A 13,590-nucleotide genomic window follows, 5' to 3' on the forward strand; every position below is an offset into this window, starting at 1 on the left:
TGGGAGAAAGCCAAACAGTCAAAGAGTTAATGTTGGTACTGAGAGTGTCCTAAAAATGTCAGAACAGTAGTCTGTTAGCATCAGGTACTTTATCAATTATTATTATACGTTTTTTTTTTTTTTTTTTTGATCGGTATATATTTTAAGTGTGCACTATGGCATCTGCTTTTTTAACTTAACCGTGAATGAGTTTTTCTTTATTTTTGTGTGTTCTCTCATGGCGTAACCTCCTTCCTGCCGTGTCTCTTGGGAGCTCTGTGGCTTTGGCCCAAATGCAGATGCTGTTTAGAGTTGAAGGAAATAGAGATTCTCTGTTCACACATGTGATATAGGCCCTTAATCATGTTTAATCATTTGATAAATGTAGACTGTTTGTGGAATAGCAAGTTGCTGTGCTTGCTTTCTCACTAAACAAAAGCAGATGTCTGTGTATATCTGATGCAGACACTGTTTTCACAGGCTTTTTCTCTGTGCTTATTTGTGGATGACAAAAAAGTGTTGCATTTGCTTATCAAATGAGTAGTCCAAAGTGAAGTGAAACAGACATGCTATAATATGGCTGAACACGCAGCCCGCCTGGCAGTCTCTCACATGCTTTGTATTTTATGGCTGGTGTCTATAACTGTTTCATAGAGATAACATTGGTTACAGGTAGTGCGTTTCAAAAACAATAAATTTAATCACACTCACTCGGCAAATTTTCAGCACAATTACATAAAATAATCTCAATCTGCATAAAATTGTTTTGATGATAAACCTGACTTCAAAGGCGAGAGTTATTGTAAACAGTGGTTCGACATTAAACATATACACTACCGTTCAAAAGTTTGGGTTTTTTTACTTTTATGCTCAAAAAGGCTGCATTTGTTTGATTTAAAATACTATAAAATCAGTAATATTGTGAAATTACAATTTAAAAGAACTGTTTTCTATTGTAATATTTGTTAAAATGTAATTTATTTCTGTGATCAAAGCTGAATTTTTAGCATCATTTCTCCAGTCAGTCACATGATCCTATAATAATATACCGATTTGCTGCTCAAGAAAGCTCATTTCTTATTATTACATCATGTTGAAAATTGTGCTGTTTAATATTTTTATGAAATCCATAATCTAGTCCCCCTGCTCCCCTTGTTGCTTATTAGCTTGCTGTAATGGTGGCTGGAACGAGAGTAGAATCCAGATACAGCAAACATTTATTCAAGCAAACATGAATAAAAGTAAATACAGGCAAAACTGATAAATCCAGACATGGGGCAAGGAAAAACTGACAACAAGTGACACATGCATATTACTACCATACTGGCTGTTTATTAGTACTTATAAAGCACGTATCAATGCCTTATTCTGCATAACTATATTCTACATCCCTTAATCCTAATAAATACCTCAACTTAACCACTACCTTACTATTGATAAGCAGTAAATTAGGGGTTTATTGATACAAAAGTCATATTTAATAGTGAATATGTGTTCCAGAAACTAAAGTATGACCAAAACCTGTATGACTTAGAAAACACAATTTGTATTCCACGCAAGAAAGAAAGTAATACAGGTTTGGAACGATATTTAAAAAAAAGACTTTTATAATATTTCAATATTATTGTGTCATCATTAACTTTTTATTCTTACTCTCTCAAAGGATGTTTGTGTGGTTTTATAACTTGCAAATGTTTGCAGCATGCCATAAAGCACCTACACAGAACTGAACAGAATTCTAAGGAAGTTTTATGGCTTAGAAAGAGGCTCAATGCAAAGCATTTACTAGATTATTTTACTGTACAGAAAAGCCTGTTCCTCTGGGAGGACATTTGCATTTGGTATAGCGTTTAGCTGTTGTGGTATGGTTAAAAAAGTTTTGCAGTCTTTAATGAAGTTCCTCTTTTTGCATGGTCTTTAGTTTTAATTTTAGTTTCCTGGTCATGTAATCAATAATTGCACATTGATATTTATCCATTTAGCAGGTACTTCATCCAAAGCGACATTACACAATTAGATCAATTTGTTTATTATCAGCACAAACAAAGTTCATCATGCATTGCTGTAGTCGCTGTAATAGGTAATGTCAGCATATCAGTTCAGTTCATATCATCTCATCGCTGTACATCACAGTCCGTAATAAAGAATGGAATAATGACAGTCAGCATTAATCAGCTTAAAACTCTATCCTCACAACACTCTGAATAAAAAGCAGCTGCTGTAAGTCCTTCAGCTTGTTTCCTTCTCCTGAAGCACTAAAAGTGGATATGTTGCAGTGAAGGGGCTTGTTTTTACCAAGATCTGCCTTTAACCCAGGCAATTTTTAGTGCATAGCTGAACCTTTTTACGACTGCAAGACTGCCGTCCAAATGATACGTGCTTCTAAAGGAAGTGAAACAATGAGTCTGTTCCTCACCAAGTGCTTTCAACCAGAGGATCAAGCTCCTCATGTAAATGGTTGCCAGGTTATTGTTGCCCTTAGATATGGAGGCAGGGAGGGAGGGGGAGAGAGAGGCTGAAGGAAGTATTGAAAACTCTGCTGTCAATCAAGCGCTACGCCTCCTTTGGTGCGTCATGCTGTTGGATGGCCGACTATTTAATGTGCATTTTAACACTTGTGCATTTGCATGACAGACCCGTGACTTGCAAATAAGCCTGGATCTCTCTCGCTGCTTTCAAACAGGTGGTTGTCTTCTGTACACGAGAGCAGAGGACCACAGCAACAAGGTAAAAAGAAAAAAGCTCTTTTTTATTAATTATATTATTTTGTTGTTCATTATTGTCTTTTCAATTTTGACCGTAGTGTTACATCTTGAAATATCTCGGAGTATCTCCACAGCAGATTTCTTTTCTTCTTTTTTTGCATCATTAGTTGTGCTTGCTAAGGTAAACCTCACTGTTACTATTGCTAATACTTAAATATGGGGCTTTTGGTGTGTAACTCATTTTCTCTAAACTCATATTTGCTCTATGGATAAATTATAACAAAATGCCACCTAAAATGATGCTGAGTATTGAAGATAGATGTGCTAATACTTTTTTTGTTTTGCCACCCAGATATTAAATAAAGTATCCAAATCATATCTAGGGACCAGAATGTACCACAGGCCTAGTTCCTAAATAAAAACCCTGGTTTCTAAATAAAAATGTTTTTTTCTGAGGGAGCAAATTAAAATAATAAATATGATGCCGCTAGCTGTTTTAGTTTGTTTTAAATCATGTTTTGTCTCATTTTAAATAAATTAAAGTCAACTTGAGGCCCCTTGGGAATTTTTCTGAGGCCCCCCGTTTGAGAACTACTACTACAATACGTTTCGCATGGTGAAGCACACACAAACTGGCTTCATAAAATGTAAAAATATAGTTTACCTTTTCTTGTTGCTGATGAGGGGTCAGTTTTCTCTCTTATAATCATGGGGTGCGTCTCAATCAGCTCCCTAGTTCACTAGTCAGGGCACTGATCAGGGAGTCAGCCATTTTAAGTTCACTCCCTAAAAAGTCCCACAATGCAATGTGAAAACTTCCCTTAAAGGTGCCCTAGAACCAGTTTTTACAACACGTAATATAAGTCTAAGGTGTCCCCTGAATGTGTCTGTGAAGTTTCAGCTCAAAATACCCCACAGATTTTTTTTAATTAATTTTTTTAACTACCTATTTTGGGGCATCATTAACTATGCACCGATTCAGGCTGCGGCCCCTTTAAATCTCACACTCCCTGCCCCACGAGCTCTCGACTATAATACAGTGCATTTACAAAGTTCACACAGCTAATATAACCCTCAAATGGATCTTTACAAGATGTTCGTCATACATACTGCATGCATTCTTCGGGTCATGTAAGTATAGTATTTATTTGGATGTTTACATGTGATTCTGAATGAGTTTGATGGTGCTCCGTGGCTAAAGCTAACATTACACACTGTTGGAGAGATTTATAAAGAATGAAGTTGTGTTTATGAATTATACAGAATGCAAGTGTTTAAAAATGAAAATAGCGACGGCTCTTGTCTCCGTGAATACAGTAATAAACGATGGTAACTTTAACCACATTTAAAAGTACATTACCAACATGCTAACGATACATTTAGAAAGACAATTTACAAATATCACTAAAAATATCATGATATCATGGATCATGTCAGTTATTATTGCTCCATCTGCCATTTTTCGCTGTTGTTCTTGCTTGCTTGCCTACCTAGTCTGATGATTCAGCTGTGCACAGATCCAGACGTTAATACTAGCTGCCCTTGTCTAATGCCTTGAACATGAGCTGGCATATGCAAATATTGGGGGCGTACATATTAATGATCCCGACTGTTACGTAACAGTCTGTGTTATGTGGAGATTCGCCTGTTTTCCTGAGGTCTTTTAAACAAATGAGATTTACATAAGGAGGAAGCAATGGTGTTTGAGACTCAATATATGTCTTTTCCATTTACTGAACTCTTGTTATTCAACTATGCCAAGGTAAATTCAATTTTTAATTCTAGGGCACCTTTAACAGAGTTCTGAAGTGTGAAACATAAATCACGAGCCAACTCACTACACATAATGACACGCGATAGATGTTTTTTGATATACAAACCATTATTTAATTCTATACTACGAGGCTGTTGAATGCTTGAATCTGATTTGTTGATGAACGTTCTAAGGTGTGCAATCGTTTTCAGGGAAAATAGTAGTTTCAGGCAGGTCTTGACCACATTACAGTTCAATATCACTAAATGATTTCCGTTATTTCAAAGGACCAAGTAAATAAATATAGCAACCAATAGGATAAAAACAACAAATAATTTCCATGTTTTTTTGCAACAAAATTATATTTTACTATGTACGGAAAGCACATACTCTCTTTCTCCCGCTAAAACACACACACATTCAGTACGCACACACCCTCGCATAGAAACATGCTGTCACCACTGCTTTGGCAATCAGTATAATAGTTTAAAGGGTTAGTTCACCCAAAATGAAAATGATGTCATTAATGACTCACCCTCATGTCGTTCCAAACCCGTAAGACCTCCGTTCATCTTCAGAACACAGTTTAAGATATTTTAGATTTAGTCTGAGAGCTTTCTGTCTCTCCATTGAAAATATATGTACAATATACTGTCCATGTCCAGAAAGGTAATAAAAACATCATCAAAGTAGTCCATGTGACATCAGTGGGTTAGTTAGAAGTTTTTGAATCATCGAAAATACATTTTGTTCCAAAAATAACAAAAACTACGACTTTATTCAGCATTGTCTTCTCTTCTGGAATCCTTTCAATTGAATTGATTCCACTGAATCCTTTCATCTGTCGGCGTTGGTAATGCACTTTTACGTCGCCGTGGTTGTTTTTGGCAATTAGGACATCAGCGACATTTTGAAGCATCAAAAATACATTTTGGTCCAAAAATAACAAAAACTACGACTTTATTCAGCATTGCCGTCACTGTCCGAGCAGAAGGGGGCGGTAATGCACCAATAAGCTGGATGCCAACCGCCGTAAAACAGGAAAGAAGAAGAAGAAGCAGCATCACTGTGGAGTGAAAGCGGATATACAACAGACCCGGAAGAGAAGACAATGCTGAATAAAGTCGTAGTTTTTGTTATTTTTGGACCAAAATGTATTTTTGATGCTTCAAAATGTCGCTGATGTCCTGGAATCAATTCAATGGAAAGGATTCCGGAAGAGAAGACAATGCCGAATAAAGTCGTAGTTTTTGTTATTTTTGGACCAAAATGTATTTTTGATGCTTCAAAATGCCGCTGATGTCCTGGAATCAATTCAATGGAAAGGATTCCAGAAGAGAAGACAAAACTGAATAAAGTCGTAGTATTTGTTATTTTTGGACCAAAATGTATTTTCGATGCTTCAACAATTTCTAACTAACCCACTGATGTCACATGGACTACTTTGATGATGTTTTTATTACCTTTCTGGACATGGACAGTATACCGTACATACATTTTTTCAATGGAGGGACAGAAAGCTCTCGGACTAAATCTAAAATATCTTAAACTGTGTTCCGAAGATGAACGGAGGTCTTATGGGTTTGGAACCACATGAGAGTGAGTCACACACCCAATGGACTAGTGTAAGTAGGACTCCAATCTTAATTCTCTGGTAGATAAAATGAAAGACTTGCATTGAAGGAAGGAACCTGAGTCTTATCTAGGGACCGGAATGTAGAGGTTTGTGTTTTGGGCCAATAAACTACCACTTAGAAATCACTGGAACACCCTAGAAACCAGCCTGAGCACTTTAGCAACTACATAGCAACACCTTAGAAACCATCCAGAGAACCTTAGCAATGACCTAGAAACCATCCTAAGAACCTTAACAGCTGCAGAGTCTAGAAACCATCCCGAGTACCTTAGCAACCGCATAGTAACACCCAGGCAGTCATCCACAACATTACAGCAAAATGGCTGCCCACTGCTCCTAATAGGTGTGCACTAACTTTGATGGGTTAAATCCAGGGGACAAATTCTGAGTATGGGTTACCGTACTTGGCTGTCACATGTCAATTAAAATGTTGAAAGTTTGAAGACTTTACCTTTCCTTTAATGGTAGCCTAATTGATTGATGTTTTCTGTAGCTTTGTCAAAGCACTAAGTCTATATACTGTATAGCAGCTGGTTTAACCTGTTCCACTGTACCATCCGTGTGAAAAATACCATTCAAAAGAGACCGTAGGAATGCTAAGGGCAGGTAGATGACACGGGCAGATGTCACACAGTATTTGCATATTCATATGGTTTAAAACAAATCTTCATTACTTCCTCCTAAGAGAGATTTTTTGCTGAAGTTCAGATGCTGTTTGTTAAACGTCTGTGATCATTAGCAATATTTAAAGGGTTACTTCACCCAAAAATGACAATTCTGTCATTAATTACTCACCCTCATGTCTTTCCACACCTGTAAGACCTTAGTTTATCTTCAGAACACAAATAGATATATTTGATGAAATCCGATGGCTCAGTGAGGCCTCCATTGACAGCAAGATAATTAACACTTTCAGATGCCCAGAAAGCTACTAAAGGCATATTTAAAACAGTTCATGTTACTACAGTGGTTCAACCTTAATGCTATGAAGCAACGAGAATACTTTTTGTTTGCCAAAAAAAAAAAAAAAATGACTTTTCAACAATACCTAGTGATGGATGATTTCAAAACACTGTTTCATGAAGCTTTACGAATCTTTTGTCTTGAATCAGTGGCTTGGAGTGTGTATCAAACTGCCAAAGTCACGCCCCCCAGTGGTGAACCATTGACATTTCGAAACACTCCGAACCACTGATTCGAAACAAAAGATTTGTGAAAGTGTTAATTATCTTGTTTAATCAAGTCAAAGAGTTTGACGAAGAGCCTGCGTGCTCGAAACATAACCCGGTGTGAGTCTTATTAAAAATTTTCACTTATTTTTGGAGCTTTGGTGTGCCGACTTTTTTCCTGTTTTTTATCAATTATCTTGCTGTCGATGCAGGCCTCACTGAGCCATCGGATTTTATCAAAAATATCTTAATTTGTGTTCTGAAGATGAATGAAGGTCTAGAACGACATGAGGGTGAACATTTAATGACAGAATTTTAATTTTTGGGTGAACTAACCCTTTAAATAAAAAGTAGATTACTGTCATTAAAAGGTTAGTTCACCCAAAAATAAAAATTATCCCATAATTTACTGACCCTCAAGCCATCCTAGATCAGAGTTATATTAAAAAATATCCTGGCTCTTCCAAGTTTTATAATGCAAGTGAATAGTAACTGAGATTTTGAAGACCAAAAAGCACATTCATCCATCATAAAAGTAATCCATACGACTCCAAGGGGTTGATAAAGCCCTTCTGAAGCGAAGCGATGCAATTTTGTAAGAAAAATGTCCATCCGCGTGTGGCAGGCGCCTCTTGAGGTTCAAACAAATAGAGCTGGGCAACAAACTCAACATTTATCTTTAAAAATACATGTCTAAAAAGTTTTAGACATGTATTGATTTTTGACTGGTGTTTTTCTTCTCTATCCTCTGTGCTTCCGTGTTCGTCAATACGTCATGGGTCGGGTCAGGGGTTACTTATATGATGGATAGATGCACATTTTTGGGCTTCAAAATCTAAGTTACCATTCACTCCCATTATAAAGCTTGGAAGAGCCAGTGATTCTAGTTTATAAAGTTTTAAATATGGATCTTTTTCTTACCAAAACCCATTGCTTCACTTCAGAAGGCCTTTTATGATTACATTTATGATGGATGGATGCACTTTTTTGGGCTTCAAAATCTCAGTTACCATTCACTCCCATTATAAAGCTTGGAAGAGTCAGGATATTATGACTCTGATTGTGTTTGACTGAAATAAGAAAGTCATATACACTTAGTATGGCTTGAGGGTGAGTAAATCATGGGATCATTTTCATTTTTAGGTGAACTAACCCTTTAACAGTGTGCCGAAGACAAACTAGTTTCCTACTCATCCATAAAATTTTTAGTAACTAAATCTAAATCAGACAGAGGCAGAGGTCCAAAACACACGGGCTGAGAAGGACAGGCTCATTCTTCAGCTGCAGCTCATTGGAGCATCAGGCAGAAACCGCACACACACATACACACAGCAGTAGCAGCCCTGAGAAGCATGAGAAGGCTTCTCCTTAAATGGTCAAAGCTCCCAGGAGTCACAGGGAGGCTGGTGCAGGGAAAAAAGTCAGGGAGAGGAAAAGAGAGAGGACGCTGACGATTGTGGAGCTTTGAGGAAAAATATCCACAGCACAAATACAAAGAGGGCTTTGAAGGGAATAGTGTGCTGTTGAGAGAGCATCTTTCATCCTTGTTGGCCAATCAGGTAGAGTTTCAGCAAGTTTTTCTTTGCATGGATTGATTTGTTCACTTGCGGCGGACACTTCCAGGGAGAAGCACTTTAAAGTACACAACATGGTTTCCTGGGAGGTGTGACATAATTTTGTGTATGAAAATGTGGAAACTGATGGCCTGAAATGCACTTTTACGATGTACAATTTGACACACGTTCTGGTCATGCATACGTTGGGGTTCAAAAGTCTGAGACCACTCTTAAAATCTGGCGTTCAGTCATCATCTAATTTAAACATGGACATAAAGTTTTAGATTTTGCACTATTTCTAGGTCACTAATCAAATAAGCATATTTGTGACAATTGATCATGTGACTCCACTTTGACTTAATGGTCAGATATTCTTGTTTCCACTGAAGCTCAAGCTGCTCTTTGGATGATGCAAGACAACATGATAATCAGATTTTACACAAACTTGTGGCGTTTATATCAGATTGCATGCTGAAAAAAAGTATTAACTTGAAATTAACAGCTATTTATACTTGATTTAACCATTTATTTATTTAGTTTTGCTGATTTAACCCAGTGTATTTAGGGCACGTTTACACAACAACAATGTACTAAAAGCAGAAAAGTTTGTGCTTCGCATTTTTCGTGTTCAGATGACACCATTTTCAAAACAATCCTCGTTCTCATTGATCTGCAAAAATTGACCAAAAAATGCTGTATTCTGCTGCCAGGCCAGTAGTTGGCGATGTCACATTGTAAACAAACTACATGCATATAGACTGAACACTAATACGCATGCGCAAGAAGCCACCGTTTTCACGAATTCACGTTTTTGTAGTTTACACAGAGATGATAAAGGTATCATTTTCAAAAACTTGGACTTTGAAGCCAGTTTTCAAAAGTTCGTGATTTCAGGCCCCCAAAACACTGTTGTGTAAATGAACGGTTAAACGGTTTTTACGTTTTTAGTTGAAAACTGTGTCACATAAATGGTCCCTAAGGTTCATTCTTTGATGCATTTTTATTTGTATAAAATCTATTAATATATGTTACCACATTTTGTTCAGTGTATGATGTTCTAGAATTTGTGACAACGTTTTGATTCAACTTTTCACTTAAATTGTTATTCTAATAATACAATTTATATAGTGAAAAGAGTACATTCAATTAAAAAATTTATTCCAAAATGCATTTCCATTCCACTAGTGGTCCCATACTTTTCTACCCCATTCTTCACCATCTTTCTCAAAAGATGTTGTAATGGTAAATTTAAAAAAATTGCCTTTATCAGTCCATGCTTTTCTTTTGTGCACCAAAAAGATGAAGAAAACTAGTTTATGAAGATCCCCAGTTAGTTGCTGTTCATGACGTTTTTGGTGATTCCCATCGCTTGTTTCTCAAATCTTTTACATCTTTTACAGTGACTGTATAGCAACCACTTCCTCTTTCATGCAACCAAACTTTCAGCAAATCTGGCTCGCTGTATCTGTGTTACATAACCAGTCAAGGGAGGGGGGCAGAACATGTGCTTTTCTCATGTAGCCGTGTCAGAGCTTTTGCCATGAGGTAAAGCTGAGGTCATCAGGGTCCCGGAGGGACCTGCCACCGAGATGGCCTTCCATCCTCCCCAAAATTTATAAGAGTTGAGCTCTTCTCGGTGGTGACAGTCAAAGGCCAATTAAAAATAGATCCGGTCAGTGAGAAGAGAGCATTCACCGACCACAGAGAGAGAGAGAAAGATCACAAATAGACTCATAGCCAGCAGGAAATAATCAGAGTGATTCGATTACACTGCAATATTCATCTGCATGTCATGCTCTGCGGGGGAACGGGCTGCAGGACTCCTGCTGTCTGGCCTCCCTCTACGACTGATGGATCGCTGAAAACATTTAGAGTGCCCTTCCATCTCATTATCTTTATATAAACTGTATATATTAAAACTATGCTTTTTCAGATTTACCTTTTTCTTGTAATAGTCTTGGTCATTATGATATTGCTATAATGCCCCTTTCACAAGATGTAATATAAGTCTCTGGTGTCTCCAGAATGTGTCTGTGAAGTTTCAGCTCAAAATCCCCCACAGATCATTTATTATAGCTTGTCAAATTTGCCCCTATTTGGGTGTGAGCAAAAACACGCCGTTTTTGTGTGTGTCCCTTTAAATGTAAATGAGCTGCTGCTCCCGCCCCCTTTCCAGAAGAGGGCGGAGCTTTAACAGCTCAACAACAACAAAGCTGGAGAATCTCACACAGCCAAAATGAGGATTGTCAGTAACGGTGTTCAGCCTTACACTGTTCAAACCGGAGTTGACACTGATGGAGAGACTCAGGAAGAAGTTACAACTTTTAGAATGAAACTGGACGTTTCTGAATGGTTAGTGGATACATTTATGTAGTTGCTGTGGAGTTGATTCAACTCATCCACTAGCATGTGCCGTCATGTTCATCTTTTGTGCAAATCCAGCATTGATTTGACCCACGTTTGTGAAAAATATCTCTTTTTGCATTGAACTTTGAGTGTCGTAACTTTGCAGATGTTGTTTATGCTCAAACAGCAACATTACACACTAACTAAAGTTAAAAAAGTGAAATTATAATCAAGGACCTTTAAAGACATTGAATCTGGCCCTTTGGACACTACCATGCAAAAGTTTGAAAGAAGTCTCTTGTGCTCACCAAGGATGCATAAATTTGATCAAACAGTAACATTGTGAAATATTACAATAAAATTAACCATTTTCTATTTTAATACATTTTAAAATGGCAATTTTTCCATTTCCAGAAGCCATTACTCCAGTCTTCACTGTCGCATGAAGTTTCATACACATTTCTTATTATTATCAGTGTTGTGGTACTTTAAATTTTTTGTGGAAACCATGATATATATTTTTCAGTATTCGTTGATGAATAGAGAAGTTTAAAAGAGCAGCATTTATTTGATTATTTTTGTAACAGTGTATGTCTTTGATGCCACTTTTGATCAATTTAATGCATAAAAAACATCATACTGACCTCAAACTTTTGATAGGTAGGGTAAAAATAGAATTGCATGGAGACTGAAAAGTTGTTGGTGAAAGAGGAATCAGAGATTCAGGACTAGAACCTGTATAACCCAGAGCTCAACATGTCTGGAGCATGATGTGCAAGATACTGATTTTATTGCTCAAAGTTTGCTATTTCATAGGAGACATAATGGAGATTTCATTTTCTTACATGTTAACAGGAACAGTAATTTGTAATTATTTACAGTAAGGGTATATAGAGCTATAAAATGAATGTGAATGGCTCAGATAATGCATTTGGAAGAATTGATTGGAAATGTTTCAGCTCACATTGAAATCTTTTGAGTTTTGGTTGCAGACTTATATATAAGCACATTTGAGACAGGAGACACATGTGAGATTACTGTGATCCTTTTTCAGGAAAAAAAAATCTCAAGAGCATGAATTTAAGAAAAAGTCTCCATTCAATCTCATTTATATCTTGAAGAAACAATTGAGACTTCATTTGGGATTTCTCTTTTCCTATAATTAGGAAAATGTGAAAAGATGCTTTTGTGTCTCTTGCAAAGTACGTTTTCAAGCCAATATAAATTGTTGTGGTGCTCTGAGATTTCACAAGTCTTTTGTAGATTGTGAAAAAGATTGCTTTGATATTGTGCTTTTAAAACTCTTATCTCTTCCTCCCAGAACTAAAGAACACACTCTCTTATTTTAGTCAAAGTGTTAGGGAAATCCTTTTGATATAATCTCTTTTAAATGTCAGTGATATTTTGAATGGCCTTTTCTGATAAGATAATAGCACACAGAGTACAACAGAACAGATGAAAGATTCTTGAACTTCATCTGGCATAAAATCATCATTGAATATGTGTATATTGCGTTTCTGTCTGTTCGTTAAGGTCAGCAAAAACCCAGATGCAACCCTCCTAGTTCAGGACCCTGGTTCACCATCTGAGCTTTGGCTGAAACGCGCTGACAGTGTTTGTTCTGAGCCCGTGTCCGCAGGTAATGTCTGAATGCCATTACAATGTTCTGCTCAGAGGTTGTTCTCAGTTATGATTCAAAGAAGTATCAACTTTGCCTCAGATGTTTCATTGGAAACAGAAAGAGTAGAGAGCTGTTTGGTCTGGAACAATCTGATGTTTAAGTTCATATTGAGATCTCTGACTTTTGGTGTCTTTGCAAATTTGACCACAGTTTGAGACTTTCTTGTAAATTCTAGAAGCAACACATGTCTTCTTCACATTAGAGAAGATTCCATTTGGTCTCTAGGAAACATAAGTGCAACAGACCTAATTGAGGTATTTGAGAGATCTCATTGTCTGCTTAACAGTATTGGTTCCTCTCCATCAGGTCTTCCATCTGTGAGTCCTGCTTTACTCTGCTCCTTGCCAGAACCGTCAGCCTGTGAAGATCCCACGCCACACAACGGACAGGAGAATGTAGCTAGGTCAGTGTTTACATTCCTTTACTTCTTGCAGGACAAGGGTTGTGTGTGTTTATGTAAAATCCTCACACAAAGATGATCCAGCGTGAGGTGAGACTGTGCAGGAACCAGAGTTTACACTGTCACCCACCGTGGCCCCTATAAATTACAGTGACTCCCAACTGGTACGTGTAAACTCTTTTAGCGCGGACCGAAAATCCCAAGAACACTTTCTTCTTGGGTAATGCAATAGGAAATGTCTCTTTCCACTATTATTTTTCTGTATTTGTACAAATATTTGGGGACCATAGTAAATATATTTGAACTGGATAATCTTGCATAATGTTGATATAAAACGGACTAAGTTATGTTCTCTCGAGTGAGTT

The 13,590-nt window shown here is 37.2% G+C and overlaps 1 protein-coding gene across 1 annotated transcript in view; it reads left to right on the forward strand.

Moving 5' to 3' along the window:
* The window catches only part of mrvi1 (murine retrovirus integration site 1 homolog), a 73,524-nt gene that overhangs the window by 17,939 nt on the left and 41,995 nt on the right, over positions 1 to 13,590 (forward strand). The window contains exons 17-19 of the mRNA XM_067401228.1: positions 2,614 to 2,706; positions 12,678 to 12,783; positions 13,132 to 13,228. Of these exons, the coding sequence (XP_067257329.1) occupies positions 2,614 to 2,706; positions 12,678 to 12,783; positions 13,132 to 13,228 (296 nt within the window). The remainder of the gene's footprint in view (positions 1 to 2,613; positions 2,707 to 12,677; positions 12,784 to 13,131; positions 13,229 to 13,590) is intronic.

This window comes from Chanodichthys erythropterus, chromosome 11 (assembly GCF_024489055.1).
Source record: "Chanodichthys erythropterus isolate Z2021 chromosome 11, ASM2448905v1, whole genome shotgun sequence".
NCBI classification, from domain to species: domain Eukaryota; kingdom Metazoa; phylum Chordata; class Actinopteri; order Cypriniformes; family Xenocyprididae; genus Chanodichthys; species Chanodichthys erythropterus.